Source organism: Lytechinus pictus, chromosome 2 (genome assembly GCF_037042905.1).
Source record: "Lytechinus pictus isolate F3 Inbred chromosome 2, Lp3.0, whole genome shotgun sequence".
Taxonomy (NCBI): domain Eukaryota; kingdom Metazoa; phylum Echinodermata; class Echinoidea; order Temnopleuroida; family Toxopneustidae; genus Lytechinus; species Lytechinus pictus.
Window position 1 is genome coordinate 50,655,001 of NC_087246.1, and position 19,228 is coordinate 50,674,228.

At 35.2% G+C, this 19,228-nt stretch overlaps 1 protein-coding gene across 10 annotated transcripts in view; it reads right to left on the reverse strand.

The window, feature by feature from the left end:
- Positions 1-876: 876 nt before the first annotated feature.
- Positions 877-19,228, reverse strand: part of LOC129254054 (dehydrogenase/reductase SDR family member 1-like) — a 28,814-nt gene continuing 10,462 nt past the window's right edge. The window contains exons 1-8 of one of the 10 annotated variants that reach the window (XM_064095073.1): positions 14,297-14,418; positions 13,236-13,368; positions 12,027-12,088; positions 9,984-10,127; positions 9,565-9,644; positions 8,494-8,626; positions 7,778-7,930; positions 877-6,560 (exon numbers count right to left, since the gene is read on the reverse strand). In XM_064095073.1, the coding sequence (XP_063951143.1) occupies positions 6,276-6,560; positions 7,778-7,930; positions 8,494-8,626; positions 9,565-9,644; positions 9,984-10,127; positions 12,027-12,088; positions 13,236-13,347 (969 nt within the window). In that variant the 5' untranslated portion in view covers positions 13,348-13,368; positions 14,297-14,418 and the 3' untranslated portion in view covers positions 877-6,275. The other 9 variants (XM_064095067.1, XM_064095072.1, XM_064095070.1 and 6 more) reach the window with 9 other exon arrangements.

Consider the following 19,228-nt stretch of genomic DNA (forward strand, 5'->3'; position numbering starts at 1 on the left):
ACGGAAAGTGGCTACTAGGTCTCTGCCGAACTTTGTTCAGGCGAGACAAAAAAAGGAGGAAAAGTAGAAGACTGTGACATCGAGCCCAAAACTTTCATTTAAGTAACAACGATGCACTTTGATATTTCTTCACTCCTTCATCTGTGACTGGGTGGAGGTTAAATGGAAGTAGAGTCGGTAAAAGTTTTGTAGCCCCATTTATGGCTAAGGTCTTGCACTCCATCAAATGGTCTTTATGAACCATACCCAATTTCTTTCTCGATTCATCTACATGTCTCTCTGTATCTTCTTGTCTCATCTCTCTTCCTGGAACTCTCTTACACAATCAACATACATGTATACAGTGGCGTACCTTGGATTTTCCAAAGGGGGGGCAAATTCGTCCGCCCAAAAAAAAAAATGATTTTGCCTCCGACGAAGATTCTGCTAGGATCGAAAGCTTAGGCCCCTTTTGACTTTCTAATTTACTCCATTGGCTCTCTTTTATTAGATTAGATCTTTTTTGCCAAAAAAAAAAAAAAGGCCTTCAACCACAAGTAAAAGACAATTCGCTCCAGAAAAAAAATTGACAAGCCCCCCCCCCCCCCCAAAAAAAAGGTCTTCAAGTTCAGAGGGGACCACTTAGCTCGCCAGGGATCAGTTTTGACTCGTCAGGGGGGCAGAGATACGTCCCTTGCATGTGTTGTGACTCGTCAGGGGGGCAGTCTGCCCCCCCCCCCTTAGGTACGCTAATGCATGTATATACACAATGCAAAACCAATGTTATTTCATTTTCCTTCCTCTAAATTTCGGCTATGATTTTCCTGTATTCTCCTTATAAACTTCTTCACATCATGAGGCTACAAAAAAACACTTTGTTTTCATAACAATTTCAAATTATATTAGACAAATATAAGAATCAATTTATTTTATTTATTTCATAATCAAGACACGATTGGTATCAGAGTTATTTCAAAATACATGCAATAACATATGTCGATTGTAATGCTGTAATACCGAGTAATACAAATGTAATATCAAGGTATTTTCAATTACATGCTGAATTTAAAGAGTTGAATGACAAACATCTACACATTTACAAACATTAAGAAGCACTTTTCTAAATTCAAACACCTTGTGTACATGGACCCCGTAACACAAAAATTTATGATGGACTGCAAATATGAGAGAATAATGCTGATTGGTTCATGGTCAGTGTTTTGAACATAATGTGCATGCGACAATGATCATGATTGGCCAAAACTCTAAAATAAAGGGCTCTGATTTCATCCAAATTCAAGGGCAAACCACCATGAACCAGCATCTAAACACACAATGCACCTTAGGTGATTAATTGCAAATCTTTGGGTCGCAGAGTCCTGATCATGATTCCTGCAAGGTCTTCAGTGCTTTCTACTGACAGTAAGGACTTTCTTGCAGTAATATGATTGATGTGGTACTAACATACATGAATCATGTGAAAGCACCATTTACATCGTATATTTAACGAAGGCAAGAAATTATTGTCTCTATGTAGAGGAAAAACATGATTTTTTGAAAAGACACAAATATTTGGTATCAACTCAATTTGGCAACATGACTCAAACACACCAAACATTATTTTAGACAAAAATAGAATAAGAAAATCTGTAATTAATTTTTTTTCCAAGGAAAATGATGGCAATTTTATTTTTAAATAAAGATTCGCTTGAATTCATCAGAAATATGTCAACAACAAATTTGACCCTTGGTCAGGGCATAATTTTATCATGGGCCCTTCAAAAATCGTCATAATCTTTAAGATCTATAAGATAATATATCTGTTGCTGAGTAAGTGTAAAAGAGCACTACTTTTCAGAAGCTGATATTTCAGTCAATTTGTGTTACTGAGATTGAGCTATTAAGATTTGAGAAAAGTGTTACGAATGTCCAGTTTTTAGGTTGGAAAATAAAAAACTTTCAGCTCGCGCTTGCATTAATTGTTTAGATTCATATCCTGTTCATATTCTTTTTAAACTGCTTTGAATGTCCAGTTTTGGAAAATCAAAAATTTTCAGCTCGCACTCGCATCTATTATTTAGTTAAATTCCTATTCTGTTCGTGATTTGAAAAAGTGTTACGAATGTCCAGTTTTTAGGTGATTCCTATCATGTTCATGATTTGAAAAAGTGTTACAAATGTCTAGTTTTTAGGTTGGAAAATAAAAAAACTTTCAATAATAATAAAAATTTCTGATTGTTACAGACAAATCTCTGTTAAGGTTGGATATCCATTCAGCTTCATTTTAATGAAAACATACTTGATCTTAAAATATATATATTACAATATAGAAACTGCATATATATTTACAATTAAAAGTAATAAATTACTTGGACTAGAGCTAGAAACTCCCAATCCTCTTTGGTGTGAAAGGTAAAAAGAAAAAAAGATGGCATTTTATCTTCACATCATTAAGGAATGTTTTAACAGAGCAAGTCATAATAATAATAATCATAATAATAATAGGCAGGCCCATAGCCAGTGTTTTCGATTAAGGGGTTTCCATCCCTTCTCTTCTCTTTCTCCTCCCATTTTTCTTGCTTTTTAGCAAAGGGAGTGGGGGGGGGGGTTAGGGGGTTTGATTGAACACCCTGGAACTCCCCCTGGCTACAGGCTTGTGAGGCATCTATAGAGCACCATCTACTTGGAAATTATCTCCTCTGGAGGGCACTAACAATAATGATAATAATGTCATATTTATCCAGGGTAGCCACTTCAGTTCCAAGAATTGGTCTACCAGTGGGCCCTGAATAAAATGATATCAACAATTAAACTATCATTATTTGATATAGCACTGTCTCATCCAACAAACTATCTCACCCTGCAAAACATACATTTAAACTGTGGATACATATTACTGAATCAGCGCAAGAAGACCTTGAGCACATTTTTGCACATGGGTGTTTTGCAAGACACATCCTTACACAATATGTGATACATGATGCTTAGGGTATTCTCTCACCAATGTATTGAGCAGGTTCCAAAAACACAGTGGAAGGGTGGGCAGAATGTTCAATGTTGAGTAAAATATGGTCATTCTCATATCTTTCAATGTCTTGGAAGTGGAGGATGCAGCAAGTCAGCAAAAATGAAGGATAAGGGACTTCATCATGACATCACAATTAGATTGTGTAGTCAATCTGATGAATCGCATCAAAGCCGTTCTTTTGATTGGCCTCAATCTCATTGGTCTGGAGGTTTGTTATGACCTTATTTATTTGTTCTATTTGTAATGTAATGCGCCATATAGGTAAGTGGTCCAACCCTTTAAGTGTCGAAATTTAAGGCCTGATGAAAACTGCGCACATAAGCATGCAATTTTCATAATCAATTTGCTCATTTTTTTTTTATTTGCTGGTACTCGACTCCCAAGCTGATGACCAATTATTTGTATTGAGCAAACACCCTACACATCATGAGAAGACAGTCATGTTTCGGAAGATCATGAAAGGAAATCTAAAATCGAGTGTGCAATGACAGATTTTTAGCAGACTCTTGCTCTCTTTCCCATCCATCATGTTTTCAAAAGGTGTCCATAAACTTGTTTTAATCTTATTGAAGTACATACTTCAGATAATTAAATTTGTATACATCCCTGTGTCTGCACATGGAAAGGTGGTTACTACATGAAAACATAAAATCAAACTACATGAAAATAATACCTTGTTGAACAATTCTGAATAAAAACCTCCTGCAAAATGGTGACAAGATCATGTCCCTAATAACATTAGAAGGAATCTAAGCAGAGCCTAGCCAGATGCAATCACACTTTTGACTGGGGCAGACCAAATATATAAGAGTAAATATTTTGCAAGTAAAAACAATACATTTGAATACATTTGTAAACTTCATACAAGAATCTGAGTTATGTGACATGACACCAGGGTCCCGTTTCATAAAGGAATTGCAACCGTTGTTACTTGGCCATACTTGGCCATTATTGGCAACTACCATGGTAACCTTGATTATGATTGGCTGCTGAGCCCTGTAACCATGGTTGTTGCCATTATCGCAAAGTTACAACATTTGCAAGTCCTTTATGAAACGGGCCCCAGATCAATAGTTAGTTACAATAATTCACATTGATTGAAATTAAGTGATTGAAAAGAGATAAGTATATCATTCTTTGTATTACTTGCAATAATCAAAACAATGAAAGCATGATACAAATACAAAGTGACATTACATTAAAAAATGACATTAACAAAAAAATAACAAATACTGAACAATGATAGTATACTAGCGGATTGGCACAAAATAGAACTGTCATTAGGGGTGGATCCAGGATTTTTTTAAGGGGGGGGGGGACATTTTCCCGAGGAAAAATTTGACAAGCAAAAAAATAAAGGGGTTTCAATCAAAAATTAAGCGAATTTACAAGCAAAAAAAAAGGTTTTCACTTTCAAAAGAAGGGGGGGGGCACACTTCTCTTTTAACGGCATTTTTATTTACAAATTTTAATTGTGCCTCTCAAAAGGGGGGGGGGGGCGCCACGGGCCGGCTGTGCCCCCCACCCTGGATCTGCCAGTGACTGTCATTTACATTGCTTGATATCACTGTCTAGTAGTTGTCTTTTTTTTTACATTATCCTCTAAAGGAATATGGTAATGCCAAAGCTGAAGATTGAAACAACCCACAAAACAGAAAAAAACATAAACATCAATGTCTTATTAAAAGAAAATGAGCATGATTATGCTTGTTGAACCCAACTTTCTGCCATTAAATAAATTCCGTCCAGAATTGCACTCATACGTATTACATTAACAATGTAATAGCTATAAGGGTGTTTATACAGTAAGTAGAAAGTGAGTTCAGTGTACGCTTTGAATTACGAACTATATGTTATAAAAACTTAAGCATATCAAATCTACGGTGAAAAAAGAAATGTCTCAATTCTGGCAGTATTCTGAACAAATATTGACTTGTATTTGTAGGCAACCTTGAAATACAATACAAAATGTTGTTAACTTCATTTTTTTTTTCTCTCTCTCACACTCTTCTGTATTTTTGCTTGTGAAATATAGGAAAACTTTATAAAATTTCATTTCACTGTGAGAATTTGTCCTTGATTCAGCAAGAGTTGCAATAAAATCCATCTCAAACAATCAAAGACATTGATTATCAACCAATCCAAAGATTATTGAAGTATAGAAAAACTTTATAAAATTTAATTTCACTGTGAGAATTTTGTCCTTGATTCAGCAAGAGTTGCAATAAAATCCATCTCAAGCAATCAAAGACATTGATTATCAACCAATCCAAAGATTATTGAAGTATAGAAAAACTTTATAAAATTTAATTTCACTGTGAGAATTTTGTCCTTGATTCAGCAAGAGTTGCAATAAAATCCATCTCAAGCAATCAAAGACATTGATTATCAACCAATCCAAAGATTATTGAAGTATAGAAAAACTTTATAAAATTTAATTTCACTGTGAGAATTTTGTCCTTGATTCAGCAAGAGTTGCAATAAAATCCATCTCAAGCAATCAAAGACATTGATTATCAACCAATCCAAAGATTATTGAAGTATAGAAAAACTTTATAAAATTTCATTTCACTGTGAGAATTTTGTCCTTGATTCAGCAAGAGTTGCAATAAAATCCATCTCAAGCAATCAAAGACATTGATTATCAACCAATCCAAAGAGTATTGAAGTATAGAAAAACTTTATAAAATTTAATTTCACTGTGAGAATTTTGTCCTTGATTCAGCAAGAGTTGCAATAAAATCCATCTCAAGCAATCAAAGACATTGATTATCAACCAATCCAAAGATTATTGAAGTATAGAAAAACTTTATAAAATTTAATTTCACTGTGAGAATTTTGTCCTTGATTCAGCAAGAGTTGCAATAAAATCCATCTCAAGCAATCAAAGACATTGATTATCAACCAATCCAAAGATTATTGAAGTATAGAAAAACTTTATAAAATTTCATTTCACTGTGAGAATTTTGTCCTTGATTCAGCAAGAGTTGCAATAAAATCCATCTCAAGCAATCAAAGACATTGATTATCAACCAATCCAAAGAGTATTGAAGTATAGAAAAACTTTATAAAATTTCATTTCACTGTGAGAATTTTGTCCTTGATTCAGCAAGAGTTGCAATAAAATCCAACTCAAGCAATCAAAGTCATATTGATTATCAACCAATCCAAAGAGAGCATTATGGATTCGCAACTGATACGTTTTAGTTGTGTCCAAACGCAAATTTTTCTGCAACAGGGCCAAGATGACCTTTCACCCTTTGACCTATCAGAATTTGTGAGTAATAGCAGCGAGAGCCCAGAAGGGAATCTTGATAAAACCCGGAATCATCGCCCCGATCCAAGTGTGTCCACCCATCAAAGCCAGTGACTTCAACTGACGGTAATTGATCGGTATGTGGCCATCGATGTCTGTGAAACCGTACTCTTGAGCAAGATCCGATGTGAGGAGCACTCGACCCGTCTTGCACATGATGTTCTGGTCAGTGGCTAGATTGACCACACACTTGCCAGCGTACTCAGGGGTCTCGCCCATTAAGAAGATGTCTCTTTGCTGTGGATTGGGGCGGGCACAGAAGGCATCATTTTACAAATACACTACCACCAATTAATATAGACCATGTTATTAAAGGACAAGTCCACCCCAAAGAAAAATCGATTGAATAAAAAGAGAAAAATCAAACAAGCATAACACTGAAAATTTTATCAAAATCGGATGTAAAATAAGAAAGTTATGACATTTTAAAGTTTCGCTTAATTTCACAAAACAGTTACAGGCACATCCTGGTCGGTATGCAAATAAGGAGACTGATGACGTCATCCGCTCACTATTTCTTTGGTATTTTATTATATGAAATATTCTAATTTCTCCTCATTGTCAAGTGAAACAACAATTAATTCCTCACTGAACATGTGGAGTTAGTATTGTTTGATACTATATGGTTCAGTCAACTTGGTCTTTAATGTCAAATCTGTAAAAAATGAAATATTGTGTAATTCAAACGATAAAAAACAAAAGAAATAGTGAGTGATGGACATCATTGACCGACTCATTTGCATGACGCTGAGTTGTGCATATCACTGTTTTGTGAAAAATAAGCGGAACTTTAAAATGCCATAACTTTCCTATTTTATATCCGATTTTGATGAAATTTTCAGCGTTATGCTAGTTTGATTTTTCTCTATTTATTCAAATCAACATTTTTCTGGGGTGGACTTGACCTTTAATGAACACAAAGCATTTATCCATTCTTCCCCATATGATTAAATCTCGCTTAGTCTAATGTGCATGAAGATACTACATTAAAAAAAAAAAAATTATCAACTGGCAGAATGTTGACTTTCAAATTACTTTATTTAACTAGTGGCAAAATACATGATTTGTACTTACGATGTACATGTTATGGTTTACAGAAAGACAGCAAAAAAGTTAATCTGTAAATTTCAACTTAAGCTCAAGCAACTCAAATTTAATGGGAAACTTGCTGTCTTTCTGGTTTCCAGCTGTTTGCAAATGTGTAATCTGAAGTTCAGTCTTGGTATAATAGATATTCTATCATTATTCTTTTAATTACTGTCAGAGTATTCTACCAGCTTCTACAGTTCAATAATTAAAGGTACTCCCTTCCCCCTCCCTCCTTTCCATCATTCCCATCCCTCTTAACCCCTTTCCTCTTCCTCCCCTCCCATCTGTTTCCTTCACCCCAACCCCCACCCCCTCCCCTCTCCCCATAAAATGTGCTGTACATCAACCACCCTTCAAATCCTCACCTTTGCTTGATAGCCTCCAACATCTACGGTCAAGTCCGGGTCTTTGAACTTATCCAGGATATGTTCTGTTTTGACGGCACCAGGCCAGAGTGAGACTGCTGCTACACCGTGTTTCTTCAGCTCATGAGCACAATCTGCTGCTAACCGGTCCACCTATAGTGGGATAAAGGGAAAGGACACAAGAAATAAAGCAATGCCTGATTGTGTATTAAGATACCCTAGTCTCATAATTCTTATAGGCAGGACAAACTTACAGCAGTTTTTCCAACTGAAATAGTGGCAAGTTTAGTTTTAAAAGGTACACAAATTAAGATATCTAAATCTAATAATTCTCATAGCACAAACTTGCCACAGGTTTCACAACCCTACCTAGGGAAATATCAAATCTAGGTTCTAGATTGAGATATCTTAATCTCATAAATCTCATAGCACAGATTTACTGCAGATTTTTCAACCCCATCTGAGGCTAGTCTGCAGGCACAGACCTTTGGATGTCACACAATTCGCAATAGTGCATAATGCAGAGTCTGAAGTAGTGAAACTAGATTTAATATGTACTGTGGCTGTCTATACCGGTCAGGGATATTGGAGTATAGTCTTCACTCTAGACATGGTATAACTGCTTAAAAACTGTAAAATTTGAGTCTGTGCTTGCAGACTAATCTGAGGTACATGGGTTACATCATTATCGCAAAATTCTTCAAAAAGAAACGTACTGCAGCTTTTCCGACCCCATAGGCAACATTGAATAAGTATCTGAGACCGCCACCTGATGAAATATTGACAATGAGTCCCTGTTTGGCTGGAACCATCAGCTTGGCTGCATACACTGTGCAAATGTAATGATTCCTGGGATCAAAAAATAAAAGATAAAAGATAGGATTGACTGATTTGGACTCATTGAAGCTCATGAAACAGGTCTGGTGGCTCAGAGGTTAGAATGCCTGCTTCATGAACGGAAGGCTGTTGGTTTGATTTCCAGTCAAAAGTATTCTAAAATGGGACCTTCTTGCTCGGTGCTCAACACTATGGGATGGAATGGCAGGGTAATAATGATATTTCATAGTATGCAGGGCCCGATGGAAGATGAGCTTGTAGATTAAATGGCTAGTTTTCAAAAAGCCGTATCAAAACTGGTATGGACATGATTTATATTCCTCATATTCAGTCACATATTCAGTCATATATTATAAGCTCTGCATGGAATAAAAACAAAACATGTGACATCATGTCAAGTTTTACTTATTTGTTTTATTCGATCAGTCAAAATCAGAACTTACTTAATTATTTGCTAGAATGAATGTGTCTACCTGTTTTTGCTGTCTCTTTATATTGATATTCACTTTTATTCCATATACTTGTTACGACAAAATTGCAATGATCATGATAATAATAATTTTCATCATCATTACCATCATCAATATCAGCACCACCACCATCATTATCATCATCATTACCATCGTCATCATCACCATCATCATCATCACCATCATTACCATCATCGTCAGCATCATCATCATCACAATCATCATCATCATCAACATCATCAACATCATTAATATTAACATCATCCATTCATCACCAATCATTATTAATCATTATTACCACCACCATCATGACTATCATCACAATTACCATCATTTTCATTAATGTGTAGATATCATTATTATAATCGTCATTGTCATTATCATTGTAAAATGTCGAGCAACATCATCATCATGCTCATTTTCATCATCATCATCAATATATATTAATATCATATCACTGGAAGACATTCCATCACCTACCTCAGACCCACATTATTGACATCATCCCAGATAGCTTCAGGAAGCTCCCAGAAAGGGGTAGACACTGCACCCATTAACGCCTGAAATACAAATATATAAAATGATTTGTAAAACTATCCTTGACTTAATGTGCTATGAAACAATCGGCTTTAATTTTGGAGAATAAATTCAATGAAAGTGACAAAACTAATCAACTTCTATCAATAAAAAAATGTTTTGCCTTTCTTGCTCTATCCTCTATCTACAACCTATATTTCAACTTATTTCTCAAGTTTTAAATGACTAGTGAGAATTCAGCACATAAATAAATTGTCACTGAATTGAATGAACGTCTTTTAATACATCAAATTACAAAAATATACACCTAACATTAAACCATTCACTACAGTCTACCCCTCCCTGTATGTCTGTATGCTTACAGTTACTGCTGCATATGCATTGTTGACTAGGACATCCAGACGTCCATTCTGTTCCCTCTCTATCCTATCAAAGACTGCTTTGACCTGTTCATCTTTGGAATGGTCACACTGCACTGGAACACACTTTCCTCCTCTGTCATCTATCTACAGGAAAACAAAATCACATTCGGGAATAATTATGGATAATAAATGCACAAGAAAAATATGAACTACCACTCATTCGTATACATCAGCTTTTTTGCAGGAAAAACTAGAAATTTGACGTGTCCAAAGGACACAGATGCCCCTGCTTAACGCGATCAAAAATTCATTCAATATGATTGAACCAACTCGCATATATAATGAGCTGTGACCTTTGACCTGTGGACTCCAAATTCGAACTTAGCCTGTATTTTGGTGTCATCTACCTACACACCAAAAAATTTTAACATCCATTAAATATTTAAATCAAACATTTTTAATATCTGGTGAATATTTCCAAAGTTATCATCCTGAAACCAACTCGGATATATAATGAGCTGTGACCTTTGACCTGTGGACTCCGAATTCAAACTTAGCCTGTATTTTGGTGTCATCTACCTACACACCCAAATTTGTTTTAATCTGTTGAATATTTCTTAAGTTATCATGCGGAAACCAACTCGCATATTCAATGAGCTGTGACCTTTGACCTGCGGACTCCGAATTCGAACTTAGCCTGTATTTTGGTGTCATCTACCTACACACCAACAATTTTTAAAATCCATTAAATATGTTTTTAGTTATTGCGCGGAAACCCTGCATGCCCCCTCCGGACTTCGTCTGCGGGGGCATAAAAAGGGGGGTAAACTAGCTAGTTACATGTGCTTCTTTGAAATTTTGAAGGTGTATGTAAATGGGTTAAATGAATTCAACAATATATTATCTCCTTTTTAATACCCATTTTCCGACTTCCATAATAAATATATTATAACACAACTTTATGAACTAAAGACAGCCAAACAGACTTCTGAATAATTAATTGCATTCACAGTTTGCATGATGCAAATGTAGAATATACAATTAATGTACAGTACAAGTAACAGCATTCTTACTGTAGTGTTATTTAACCATTTTATGGAAATAACATTTTCCCCTTTCATTTAATACATTAACATTTTACAAAATTACTTACAAAAACGTTGTCATTTTATTGTACACTTCACATTCCTGATGTCTGTAAAGTCAGCAATTTTCACAAATAACTTTATGTCAAGCAACAGATTTATAAAATATTTAGGATGGTCAAGTTAAAGGAGAATGAAACTCTTGGAGCAAGTTAGCTTTTGTGAAAGCAGAAAAATCAAAGAATAAGATCAACAAAAGTTTGAGTAAAATAGGACTAGCAATAAAAGAGTTATGAGCATTTGAATGTCGAGATCACTAATGCTATGGAGATCCTCCCATTGGCAATGCGACCAAGATCTATGATGTCACAGATGAACAACTCTCCCCTTTTGGACACTGAATATATACCCCAAAACATCTCTTTTTACTCATTCTAATCATATGACAAACGATTCATCAATTATATAATGTTGTGAAACCTCTGTACTTGTCCTCTCATAAAGAGAACACCTCACCTTGTGATAGACTCTATAAAAGTGAGAATATAAGTGAAATAAGTACTAAAGTAATGAGGGAGTTGTACGTGTGTGACATCACAGATCTTGGTCGCATTGCCAATGGGAGGATCTACATGGCATTAGTGATCTCAATATTCAAATGCTCATAACTTTCTTATTATTCATTCAATCTTCCTCAAACTTTCAACAATATGTTTCTTTGATTTTTCTCTTTGATATGGATTCGGCTGGTTTCAAGGGTTTCATTCTCCTTTAAAGAGGATGTACTTGATCAAGCCAAGTGAAAGTAGGGAGATAGGGCAATTTCTGTGAGAGAGAGATTGATCCAGCAGCCTGTTCTAAAAGGACAAAACCAGATTTAATCATTTGGATTACTACTACCCTGTTACCACTACCACTACCACACTCTACTTGATGTCGGGTACAAGGATGCACTTACTTCTCTTGCTGTCTCCTCCAACGACCCTCCTACCCCATCTTGCTTTGGTTTCAATGTTCTTCCTGATACCAATATCACAGAAAATTAAGAAAGAAAAAAAAATTATCAGAAAAACATACACATTAATGAAAGGGGCAGATGAAAATTTACATTTGACTTAAATGAATGATGAAGCTTGACAAACATGCAATTGACATATCTGTAGTGTGAGACACCGTTCAAATGTATTAATGTATAATTGTTAAAAGAACAGGGGCCTGTTTCATTAAAGACTTGCAACTGTTGTAACTTTGTCATAATGGCAACTACCATGGTAACAGGGCTCAGCACCCAATCAATCATCATCAAGGTTTCCATGGTAGTTGCCATAATGGAAAAGTTACAACAGTTGCAAGTCCTTTATGAAATGGGCCCCAGATTAATTTGAGAATATGTTTGAGCATTTAGAGCAAAGACATCAATGTCACTCCAATAAAAAGTCACTCCAAACTGACAAATGGTATATCATTGAAAATAATTTAACAGCTTTGATTGGTCTTGACTTCAAAATTATACTATTACTTACAGAAATCAATTTTAAATCACAATATTTTTGCCTCTGGTAAAAAAAGAACATTTTCTACCAATACAAATGTATGAGCAGCAGAGAAACTGGTGCATTGATGGAGAGGATGTAACATTGCATAGAAAAATGTAAAGGAGTACAGATTTTCATACCATATCCACTGAAATGACTAAGATTAAAACCAAAATCCACCCCAACAAAAAGTTGATAAAAAAGAGAAAAATCAATCAGGCTTCATGCTGAAAATGTTATCAAAATACATTAAGTAGTAAAAGATGAAAGGTTACATAATACTGATTGTTTTTTTTCTTTACCAATCAACTTTTTGTTGGGGTGGTTTTCTCCTTCTAGCTGCACATTGTTCAAAATGTAAGAGTGTTGAAGAGTCACTGGGTATTTCAGGTAAATAATCATGAAGAAAAAATGCAATTCAATTTTCAAACCTAAAAAACCCCACATAAATTGCATGAAAATCATGCAGTATTAAACAAGATTTAAGGGGTTTCTCTAGTCTTCTTTCAACAATTTTTAGATTTTTTTTATTTTTTTAAAACAAATATCCCTTGGTAGAAATGCATGCCCCAAATATATCCTAATTAAGATCAACAGAAAACAATACTTTTCAAAATGCAAATTAGGTTTACCAGTGATATATACTGTAGCTCCTGCTTCTCCCAGCTGCAGAGCAATTCCTTTGCCTATACCTCTTGTTGCACCTGTCACAAGGCACACCTTACCAGCTAGAGGACCGCTCATCTTGAAGTTTTCCTTCTAGATCTGGAAATATAATGAAAACAAATAAATCTGTAATAATCAATGCATTGTGTTATGTTCACCTATACAGAACATGAAAAAAATAAAGCTTTCAATCCAGCAGTGGTAAAATAAAAACTTTATCCTGCTTCAGACGATGCTGACGATCTTTAAAGGGCGTTTTCTTGCTTCTTCAGTATACCATTAGTACGTAACAATTATAGACATTACAAGGCCAGAGTATCATTTTTTAAATGGCAAAATTTAAATTCCAACACTTGATATCCCATTGAAAAGCATTTCATCCTTCAATCTCGTGTTGACATTGTAGACTAATTACTATACTTGGGATAGTTCTGTGAAATGACTCATTATACGGCCTACAACCTCCCTAAATTGTATCAGACAGATAAAAACAGACAATGGCTTCCTAAATGACCTCCAAAACTCTTTATCACAGAATATCAGCAAAAAAATAAAAAATGAACTAGATGCAGTTTTGTATTGATTTACGGTAGCCTACAATACATTATGGTCTTGTGACCTGAAACTTGGGCAGGATGTTCAGTGATACTTGATTATCCGTATGTCAAAGTTTCATGAAATTTCATGAAAGCTCAATGCATAACTTTGGCTTTTATTTATCTTGTTCATGTTTGTTATGTGACACAGTGTTGGAATTTTTTTAGCTGAATTCATCACCTATTCGTTGTGTAACGTTCCTATCTTGCAGTAACTACTAGCGCTATTCCTCATTAGTCTCAGGAATACTTACCTCAATATTTCGTCAGACATCTATTAATATCAAACATATATACCAATTAAAAACCTAAACAGCTCTTTACCATTAGAGCATTATGGCAAAATATCCGCATCAAATTTCAAATCTCCAACATTCATTGTAGAAAATATAATACATCATTAAACAGCAGCAATAACTTCAATCACATACCTTACACATGCAAAGAGATAGCATAACTGACTTACAAAGTCACCTACACAAATAGATAAGACTAAGATTATTGATCAGACAAACAATGGCAGTGGCTCCTCTCATAAAGTCACATGAAAGACAGATTTATTACAAACAGCTATGGTTGCAATTTGGGTCACGTGACCATATTCTATCAACGGTAACCAATGTACCCAAAAGGTCACATACAGTGGCGTAGCTATGTGGGGGGACCTGGGGAGCACGTGCCCCCCTGAGATTTGGTGTGCCCCCCAGGTGCCCCCCTGTAAAAAGTTGGCGGAGCAAAAAAAAGAAAAAAAGGGAGAAAGAAGAAAAGAAAAAGAAGGGGAAAGACAAAAGGAATAGAGGTGAAAAAAAGAGGATGAAGACGAGTGGAATCAGTGAAGACTTGCAAAAAAGAAATACTTTCATGTTACTGTACAAAATTTTCACTCGCGCTTTGCGCTCGAATTGCCTGTTCTATGAGATACATATCTGATATGGAGCTTAAAATATGAAGTTTTGAAGTCAATATACAAAACATATTTCAGCTTGGACATTGAGCTTTCATTATTTTTTTTTATTTACAAATTTAAGAGCTCTGTAAAATGTCCGTTTTATGGTTTACATATCAACATTTATGCTCACGCTGAGTGGTCGCATTATTTGATTTGCCAAGTTCCTACAGTATTGTCTTTGTGTATTCCATTAAGTTCTTAAAAGATCCATTTTCAGATGTGATTGTCAAAACGTAGGCCTATAAGTTAGCGCTGCGCGCTCGTATTTTGATTGGTGAGTACTCTATATCATTTTATAACCAAACAAGCTCCCCTTTTCATTACATCTTATTTTAAAAATTCAGCTCGCGATTAGTGCTCGCATTAATTGTTAAAAATTGTAATGCTTATTCATAATTACCAAATGCTTAAAAATTCCAGTTTTCAAGCCTTAAAAACAACAACATTCACGCTGTCATTACGCATATTAGATTAATAAATAAAAAAATAACATTTTCATGAATTCCATATAACTAAATTGGGTCTTTTCACAGTAAAATATCAATAAGCTTAGGAATAATAGGAAGATAGTCATCATTTTCATGATGACATAACGTCCATAGAATGTCCCGGTCCTTTGTTAAAATAAAAAAAATATCAGCTTGCTATTCGCGCTCGCATCATTCATTAATTGTGATCCACATCCACTTCACAATACAGTGCTTGAAATAGTGTTTAAATTGACCTTTTTCAGATCCGAATATCAAATGTTTTCAGCTCGCACTTGCATTATTGATCTTCATGATTGAAAAAAACTGTATTCAGAATGCCCAGATTTTAGGTCTAAATGTAAAACATGCACACGCATGTTTCTTTATTTAAACTGTGCTTAAATTATCCAGTTTCAGATCAAAATATCAATAATTGTCTGCTCGCGCGCTTCACGCTCGCATTATCAAACATACCCAATTAACCATATCCTATTCATGATTTACAAAATATGAATAGAATGTCCCTCTTTTAGGTCTAAAATCTCAATTTTCTTCCGCTCCACTTCGCGCTCGCATCAATTGTTTAGTTACATACCTATCCCATTTATGATTTTTAAAAAAGTGCTTAGAATGACAATTTTTAGGTCGGAATGTCAACATTTTTTTGCTTGCGCATCGCGCTCCCATTATTAAATTATGTACTGTTTTCATGGGTAACTGTAAACAGTCCATAACAGGTCCCTTTTCGATCATGTTAAAACATTAATTAAAAACTTCTGCTCGCGCTTGGCGTTCGCAGTAATTATAGTTACTTACGATACACATCTTTTTCAGGATCACAAACATTGCCCAGAATGTTTAATTTTCAGGACAAAATAAATGAAAGTTAAAAAAAAATTTGCTTGAGCTTCGCGCTCACACTTTTTATATAATAGGGCTTATGAGATTATTTCATAATTATGTTGTTTTAAAAGAATAAAGCTAAGAAGTGACTGATCGGGGAAAATATAGGTGAAGATGATTTCGGGCCCCACCCCCTATTGGCAAAAGTCGGATCTTTGTGACACATACACACACACAGAAAAAATGTTGCCCCCCCCTCCTGAAAAAGCAAAGACCCCCCAGTGCCCCCCCAGGAAAAAAATCTTAGCTACGCTAGGGTCCTAGTTAAGCACTTGCCCGATTGCCCGGGGCAAATAAAAGTTATGGTCGGGCAAGTGTTTTGAAGTAAAGATCAAAAGTACTTGCCCGAATAGGGCAAGCAAAATTCTCACAGTAGAATTACCAAAATTAGGGTCGATATGATATACCGACCCTAAATTTGTTCATGGTGGGCAAGATAAAATCACTTTGTAAAAAGAAATGCAAGAACAAGGTACATCAGTTCATGTCAAAAGAGAGAAAAAAACGGTCAATGGTTTCTAAAACCATATTTTCTTTTGAAGTAAAACTTTTTTTCAAGGATTTTTTCGGGCAAGTGAAATAGATTTTCGGGCAAGTATATTCCAACTATTTAAAAATTTACTTGCCCAACAGGGCAAGTGCATCTAAAAAGTTATGTAGCACCCTGGCTACACCACTGGTCACATACTGTATAAGCTGTTATTTTCGCGTACAGAATTTTTCGCAAATTGCGGGTCCTGACATATTCGCTGGTTGTCAAATTTGTGATCAGAAGATGTGTACCAAACATTTCCACAGCATTTCAGAAGCAAAAATAGTGCAAAATATGTGCAAAATATGCTCCTCAAAACCCCCATGCTGACATGTCTCACTCTTTTGTACATAAATATGCTCTTGTAAAAAACAGTTACAAAGTGTGAAAAAAGTGGCTTAAATTTCACTTTTTTTGTACCTTAATACCTTTAGATCTGAAAATTCATCATGTCACAGTTTGATCTGTAAGTGTAATCTTTGAAAGTTGTGTTTACTTCGATTCATTTTTTAAAAGTTGGTTTCAGAGCAAAAATGTTGCATTTTGTGAACAAAATCTTACACCTTCAAAACCTCTGGTCATGTGTCTTATGAATATCAATGAGTATGAAAATAGCTGCCAATATACATGTGTATAGATAGAGTCAATCAGATGACAATAAAATTATTTTACGGAAAATACATTGTAATATTGCAGTGAGTGAATAAATTTTGATTGATAGATAATGTAGATAGATAGATCAAAGAGAGATAGACAGATAGATAGATAGATACATGTAGATAGATATATAGATAGATCATAGAGAGATAGATACATGTAGATAGATAGATCAATAGATAAATGGTTTATTTGATAAAAAAAATCATACATCGTGGCGGCCAAGCCGAATTGTGATGCATTTACATATAAATTAAAGTGAATCAATACATTAAAAATGGAATACACAGCATTGAAATGAACTTTATTAAGCGCAAATATTGTGGAATAGAAATATCTAATATGATTAAAATAGTATAATCAAAATGTAAATTCAATTGCGATTGGACAATTGTGAAATAGCAGAAATTAAATTGAATTGAAACTGAATTAAAGTGAAAGTTAATTGATAAATATAATATAAACATTGATTTTGAAAAGTACCAGGTGGTTAAATGTTTATAGCGGCAATAATGAAATAAGATTAACTAGGAATGATTTCAAAGAGAAGTTGAGAATCTATTGCAAATATGTCAATAACTGCAATTAGCTACTAAATAATGCATCGATCAGTTAGTGAATTGAGCTGTTTACGATTGATATATTAAGTAGATATAGTACAATATGAATGAGATTGCAATAAATATGGCCCTTTTATCTATAAAATAAGACCAATTTTATATGAGAAATGGACAACAATTAAGAGCAAAATTTTAAAACGCCGATCGGAAAGATCGTCCTCACAGCTCATTACGTATTAGACAGCTGGCAGCCGTCTGTTTCGAGGAGTTTTTAAACATTTTTATTTCTCCTCGTACACAGACGGCTCGCTATCGTGCAGCCACCATTAGGGGGTTAACAATGCAAAATCCCCCAGACGGGGCTCATCGATTTTTGTCTTTATTTCATAAAAATATATGAAAAGAACTGTACCAAAATAAAGATTATTATTCCGTTTTGTCCTAAAATGCACCAAAAACGGGAAAAATAAACTGACAAGGGGAAAAAACAGTGACTCCTTACTTCTGCTGTCGCGCAGCTTCACTTCCCTGTTTTATTGGAACTTAATACATAAACATATGGCCATTGAGTCCCTGTACAGATCAAGCTAGAACTTCGGTCTCTGTATTTGGTGAGTGGAGCCAACGGAAATCAGCGGAACAACGAACATAACAGAGACCGAAGCTTTTGGTCTAATTACGTACATATATGCATTTAACCACGGATGGCTGGCTATGCATACCGCTGAATAAAATACTTTCGGACGAGCTGCGGACTGACTGGCACTGTAACGTGGGATCTAACTCGGCTTGACTCACGTTAGCTTGCTCCATGCTACCGCGGCCGGGTCCCGCCTTGGGGCCATTGCATGCAGGCTTGTCCGCATATGGGAATGACGATGTAATATCGATGTGGCAGATATGGCAAGTTCCGACTTGGAGTCCTCGTATAAGACAAAGTAGAAGTCCGGATCTATTCTAAGTTAGTTGAGCCACATGGCTAATTTGCTTGTTTGTTATGTGAAACAGTAGTCGAGTACATTTTATTTAAGGCACTTGCTGGCTTAAAACGAAACTCGAATTTCAATTTCATTTTATTTTCCCAGCTTGTTTGTCCCATTGAAGACACCAAAATCAAAATAAAAAAAATCGAGTGATTTCGAACGCGACCCAAGTGATTTCAAACGCGCCCGCGACCCGAGTGATTATCATAAGCCCTTTAGTGGCCCTTCTCTGTACATTTTCTAATACATGAACATGTTTCTTCAAGTAAGGACTCCATATGGCATGTGCATACTCTAAATGTGGTCTGA